Source organism: Odontomachus brunneus, unplaced genomic scaffold, assembly GCF_010583005.1.
Source record: "Odontomachus brunneus isolate Ranch 3 - 2012 unplaced genomic scaffold, Obru_v1 Obru_scaffold_262, whole genome shotgun sequence".
NCBI lineage: Eukaryota > Metazoa > Arthropoda > Insecta > Hymenoptera > Formicidae > Odontomachus > Odontomachus brunneus.
Genome location: NW_022639712.1, coordinates 43066 through 49581, shown reverse-complemented (window position 1 = coordinate 49581; position 6516 = coordinate 43066). Strand labels below are relative to the sequence as shown.

At 36.4% G+C, this 6516-nt stretch overlaps 1 protein-coding gene and 2 pseudogenes across 1 annotated transcript; all 3 read left to right on the top strand.

The window, feature by feature from the left end:
* The window catches only part of LOC116852935, a 15133-nt pseudogene extending 14569 nt beyond the window's left edge, over positions 1-564 (top strand).
* Positions 565-1996: 1432 nt separating this feature from the next.
* On the top strand, positions 1997-4758 carry LOC116852926 (odorant receptor 13a-like). Its single transcript, XM_032833718.1, has 5 exons — positions 1997-3206; positions 3298-3397; positions 3553-3663; positions 3844-3999; positions 4306-4758. The coding sequence occupies exons 1-5, from the start codon at positions 2413-2415 to the stop codon at positions 4357-4359; spliced, it is 1215 nt and encodes a 404-aa protein (XP_032689609.1). The 5' UTR covers positions 1997-2412; the 3' UTR covers positions 4360-4758.
* A 331-nt stretch (positions 4759-5089) lies between these two features.
* Positions 5090-6516, top strand: part of LOC116852952 — a 3895-nt pseudogene continuing 2468 nt past the window's right edge.

The window sequence follows — 6516 nt, the reverse complement described above, 5'->3', positions numbered from 1 at the left end:
TATATATATATATATATATATATATATATATATATATATATATATATATATATACATTCGTTGTTTCTGTAACTATTATAATTTTAAATGTAAAATGAATTTCTTTAAAAATAAATTATTTATATACATGATGTCAAATTAATCTGACTAATGCGATATTATTTTAATTTTGAAACGTGAATTATAGATTATATATAATTAATTATAATTTCTTTTTCAGATATATCATTAATGGTGAAGTTGATAATTTGAGATATCTTTCATTTTTTTCAGATTCTAAAAATATCTGCTGCATATTTTAATATACTTCGAAGTATATTAGTCTAACCAGTTAAATGCGCTTCTGTAATCGAGAGTATAATGGAATGTGAAAGACGTATGGGAAATGAAAGGTGGAAATATTATATTAATCAATTATCTAGTCATCAAAACGTATGTAACATTTGAAAATTGCCAGCCAAAATGAACTTCTCACGAAATAAGCAAAAAATTCAATCAGTTTAAAAATAATATCTGTAGCTGATTGTTAAATTTAATACCGGATTAATATTTCTAGAGAATTCATATTTGTAGAGAATATTACTAGAGTTACTTGGTATATAATATTTCAGCTTAAATCTCTACTATATATGGAAGAAATTAAATTACTTGAAAGTTACTTTAGATGTATAAGCACTGTTTCAGTCTTTTACTCCTGTTGTAGAACTTCTTCTCTGCTGGAAAGTTAACCCTTGAATGACAGTTGAAATTTAAAATAGAAACAATATAATGTAGTAATTGAAACATTACTTATAAATCACTTGATATTTTTAAAATTTTTATTCTTTTCCTTAATTGTGTACCACTTATGTCAGTGTATACGTATGAAGAATGTGACGTGGTGGCGTTTGAGCTCCGTTACAAGGATCACGGTTACGGGGAGAGGGGCTGAACGCGCTTCCCCCTCCCCTTCTCCTAAGAGCCGACAACGAAATAGAAAAACCGCGTGAAGAGACGAACCGCGGAGATACATAATAAATAGGCCAAGGCTGTACGGGAGAGCTTTCTTCTTCGCGAGCATTCGGCCGAAGTAATTAGCCTTCTCTAAGCGAAGTCTGATAGCGAAGATACTGATACCGCGACGAGCACTCCTGGATTAAATCAGGGTGCCTCCGCGTAGTCAGCGGACGTCAGGCGGGTTACGCCGAACCGCCGCGAATCCGCGAGCCGTACTATTCGCGGTCGCGGGTGAGTGCTGCAGCGGGAGCACGAGAATTACGCCAACAAGGGCGATGCCCGAAGAAGGAGAGGACCGTGGCAGGTCAGGAGAGCGATGGCGCGAGGACGAGACCCGCGGCCTGGCAGACCTTCTCCGAGGCAATCAAAGATCCACCGAGATCGTAAGAAGCTCTGTGTTCTTAGCGCGTAAGCCGGTGCACCGCGGCGAGACGGGGAGAGACTATTCGCGAGTAACGCGAATAACGGAGGACGCGCCGTTCAAGTCATCGTTGCGTATTGAGCGGTAATCTTGTAAATAGTTCGAGTCGCGTATATTGTGTGTTTGTCGTGTATCTCGTGGCGTTTATTTTGCGGTTAACGTATTTGTGATACCGGTCGACTAAATCGTTGTACGTATCGGAAACGTGTTATCTTACAATCGCCTACTTTCCAAGATCTTAGCCTCCGCGGAGGAACGCTCTCGACGAGCTAGTCGCGCCTATACTGGGCGGTTTATCGTCGATCGTACGGCGGTCTCTGGGAGTACGACTCCCAGGTGGTGCGGCCATTTCCGCACCTGGCGTACAATCATAATTCCAAAAGAACTCGAGATAGTCGTGGAATTCCTCCCGGGCGGAATTTGGAGGTGAACGTCGAGTCACGAGAGAAAGCGCGCGGCCGACCTGGGGAGCTATAAGCGTACCACGTCGTAAGAACTACACACACATATTTTACATACCTTTAACTTTTAATGTGAATTTTAATTTTCAATTGATGACTTCTCGAGAGTCCAGAATTTTTATAGAATATCAACGTTTATTATTTTACTATTTCTTTCACTACTTTACGATTTTATGATTAAAATTACGCGGTTTCAATGGATATAGAAGCTAAGTCCGATGGAGTTACTTTCTGATGTCGTGAGAGCTAGCGGATAAAAATACTTTCTAGACGCAAAATCGACCTCACAAAAGCAAGTTGCTTTACAAACTTTGTTACGTATAACTTCTCCGACTCACGCAACATTAGAGATTTGATGCGCGCAAGCGCATTTTCTAATGGCAAGTTTATCTTATCGCGGACTTTTACTTCAACGATCAGTCCTGATTTGACTCGCGGCTTACCTGTTTCGCAGCTAGTACAACATTCTCCGGTCCAATCAAACGTTAGAATAAAGTAACTTTTGCATAGCAGAGTTGCAAAGCGATCTTCACAATGTGCGAGGTGCCACACAACAACCATTACCAGAACGACATTAAGAATAGTTTGCAACTAACTCGCAACATTTTATCCTTAATCGGTGTTTGGCCAAATTTCGATGGAAAAAGGTCTGCTTGCGAGAAAATTAAAAAGTTCCTACGAATTTCTATCTTAAACGCTATTCTTTATTTCGGTCTGGTGCCCAGCACGCTTTATTGGATATTTGAAAAGAGATTTTTTGTTCGAATTCGTTTGATACCGCTTCTAATCTACGGTCTCATGAGTTTAATCAAATATTATGGTTTGATAAATCAAGAAGATCACATCAAACACTGTGTGAAGTTCCTCGAAGAGGATTGGAAGTATATCGACAACGCGGGCGCAAGAAACGCCATGTTAAAATTCACGAGGATTGGAAAGCGTTTGGCTGCGATTAGTGCAATCTTTTTATACAGCAGTGGACTTGCGTTTCGAACATTGATACCTTTGTCCAGAGGGAAGATTGTAACCCCACAAAACATTACGATCAGACCTTTACCCTATCCAACTTATTTTTTTTCATTCGATGATCAATGCAATCTGATCTACTATACATTGGTATATGCGTTGCATACTTTAGCCGGGGTAATCATTATGTCGATCGCGACAAGTATATATGGTCTCATCATTGCCTTCGTAATGCATGCTTGCGGCCAGTTGAAAATTTTAGTAAATTTACTAGAAGTTTTCGTTGAAAAGGAACAACAAGACGGATTAGAGGTGAATAAGAAACTAGGTGTTATTGTAGAGCATCAAATACGAATACGCAGGTGTGTTCATGGTTATTTGATCATGTTTTACTTGTTTATTTTTACGTGAAACTATCACGATAATATCACATTATCGATAAATTTCTTTTAGCTTTCTGCAGCTGGTGGAGCGTACTCTTCATTTTATGATTTTTATTGAGATATTAGGGGGTACAATAATAATTTGTACTGTGTGTTATTGCATACTAATGGTGTGTAGTTTTATTTATTTTAATATCGTTAGCACTAAAGTACATCACAAAGTAAATCACAATGAATGGTCAACAAAAATTTATCGGCGAATTCATTACAGTAGTTGTTACACGTAATATAGAAATATAGAAATGTTACATAAATTTTTTTATAGGAATGGGAATCTAGTAATTCAATAGCAATAACCTCTTATTTTATTACATTTTCTACTGCGGTAGTAAATACGTTCCTATTCTGTTATACGGGCGAGCAGCTTATTACGCAGGTACATTTTTATATAATGAGATTGTAAGTTTGTCTCTTCGGTCACGCATATGCAATTGTAGTCATGCGTGCAGCATAAATGTGTGCACTCGATATATATCTTAATGCGTTTAGTACTACTCTTTTAAGACCACCTGTTCACGAAAGCTTAGGAATTATAACTTTCTATTTAAAACGATAGACGGAGAAGGTAGCCATCACATCTTGCGAACTCGAGTGGTATCGTCTTCCGGATAAGAAGGCACGTGGAATCGTTTTAGTGATGATTATGTCTAATATGCCGATGCAAATTACTGCTGGTAAAATCTTCGTCCTATCATTCAAGACATTTGGCGATGTAAGAAAACAAATTAGAGCATAATTAGTATAATTTACTCGTACGCAAAGCAATTATCGCTATGTGATAAACTGGAAAAAATGTTTGTTTATACTTCTTAGAACTATTATATTTTTATATTATCTCTTTTTTGTATATATTTATATTGTTCTATATTGCCTATATTTGTGATTTTAAGATAATTTGACTAATAATGCACTATTTCATCGCGTTTGAATCTGGTACGAAAAATTATGTGAAGGCAACTATAAAATTTTCGATTTAAATATGAAATTTTATTTGTAAAATATTTCTGTGTTTTTTCAGATTCTTAAAACAGCTGTGACTTATTTTAATATGCTTCGAACTGTAACGAACTGAATCTGCTTTTGTGACAGAATCTAACGAACAAACATGGATGCAAGATATGTAATAATAATATCACATTAATTAATCAACATTACATTTCATCAATAGCTATGATGCACTTCAAATTTTCCTATCAAAATGAATGTGATAAGCAAATGATATTCTGCGAATTTTTGGAAAAATGAAACCAAAAATGAAAAATGTAATTCTGCTATTTTTAGAAAAAGTGTTTGTAGTTGACTATTAAATTGAGTACCAGATTTATTGGTACCGAGTAAATTATTAGTTATTGTAATGTAAAACTCCACGAGGTAGAAGAGGTATGATTATTTGAAAGTTACTTCGGATATATATAGAACGTCTGTTTCAGTCTTTCCCTTTGTATTAAAATTTCTTGTCTGATAGAAAGTCAACCCTCGTAGAGTCAACCCTTCAGAACTCAAGTTTAAAACAGAGGTAGTGCAGTGTAGCAGTTGTGTGAATTTCCTCTCATTCCTGACTTGGAATATTAATGTGTAAAATGCGCGCAAGCGCTGTTAATACTTATGTTTCGCATGCTCGCATCAGTCGATCTCGGTGTTTGCTGGCGATCAGTAAAAGCAAGCGAGCTCGCGACTTGCAAATACTTAGAGCGTATAGAATATCGTCGGTACTTTTCGATGTGTTATCGAGAATTATAAATTAGAAACGCATTTTTTAATTAATTTTTTAACTTCTTTTAAAACTTCTCTTTTCATTCGCCATGAAGAGACCACTTTCGCAGGCAGGTACAAATAAGTATTACGAGCAAGATATAGAATATGTCACTAAACAGAGTCAATTTTTTCTACGAATACTTGGTGTTTGGCCTTTACTCGAAAAGGACCTGTCCGCCGTTGAAATGATATGTGAAATACTTCTAATAACAATCTGCTGCTTCCTTGTGTGTGTCATAGTCGTTCCTGGTGTTCTCTATTATATGTTCTACGTTGAGGAAGAGCCGCATGCTAAACTGACTATGATTGCTTCTAAAATCTACTCATTTATTCTACTCGCCAAATACCGTACTCTAATCCTCTACGAAGATGAGATCAGGACTTGCCTGGGACATGTAAAAGACGACTGGAAATTCGTCGCGATATCGAGGGATATCATGATAGAAAAAGCAATGATAAGAAGCAATATGCTCACCCTTTGTTATACCATGTTGTATTGCGCCGGTTTGTCTTTCCATACGATTGTGCCGTTAACGAAGGGAAGGCTGTTTACTGATGAGAATGTCATGTTCAGGCCGTTGGCTTTCGCAGGTTATGTCACTCTCTTTGACAACCAGCACAGTCCCGCTTATGAGATTATGACCCTGCTACAGTTTTGCGGCGGTTTCGTCATGTATTCCGTAACGATCATACATGCTCGTGCTGCTCGTGATGCACGCGTGTGCACAAATGAAGATCTTAATAATGTTATTGGAGGATCTTGTGGACGAGCAGACCTGCACAGAAAAAAATGTGGACAAAAGGTTATCGATAGTCGTTGAGCATCAGATTAGAATACGAAAGTAAGATATTTGTTTTGTCGAATTCGTATCTTTTTCTATTTTTTTTTATCTCTTGACTTGTTAAGCGTTAATGATGGAATTGCTTTCAGTTTCTTATATCTGGCAGAAGATACTTTGCAACATAGTAGTTTGTTTGAGATATTGGGTTGCACCATAATAATGTGTCTTGTAGGATACTGTATTCTCATGGTAGGCAGCACCTTCAGATTGTGTAATGGTGAATATAATTTTTCATTTCATTATATACACATCATGCACACATTATTTCATGTGATATATGTAAAATTGCAATTACTAGTGTTTTGTCGGAAATATGATATACATGTTAAACTTACAGGAGTGGCGAGATGGAAATATCGCAAATGTGTGTACTTTTCTCATTGCTCTGGTTTCCGTTGCAATTAATATTTTTATTCTCTGTTACGCCGGTAAACATATTACAGCGACAGTAAGTGGATTTTAATTAATATCTCGAAATTTTACGTGGTTTTTTGAAAAATGACCTCTACAATTTTTGTTCTCTTTTATCTGTTCTACTTATATTTTTCTTTTGGCACGTCTTACGCGGGACATCCTGTATATATATATATATATATATATATATATATATATATATATATATATATATATAT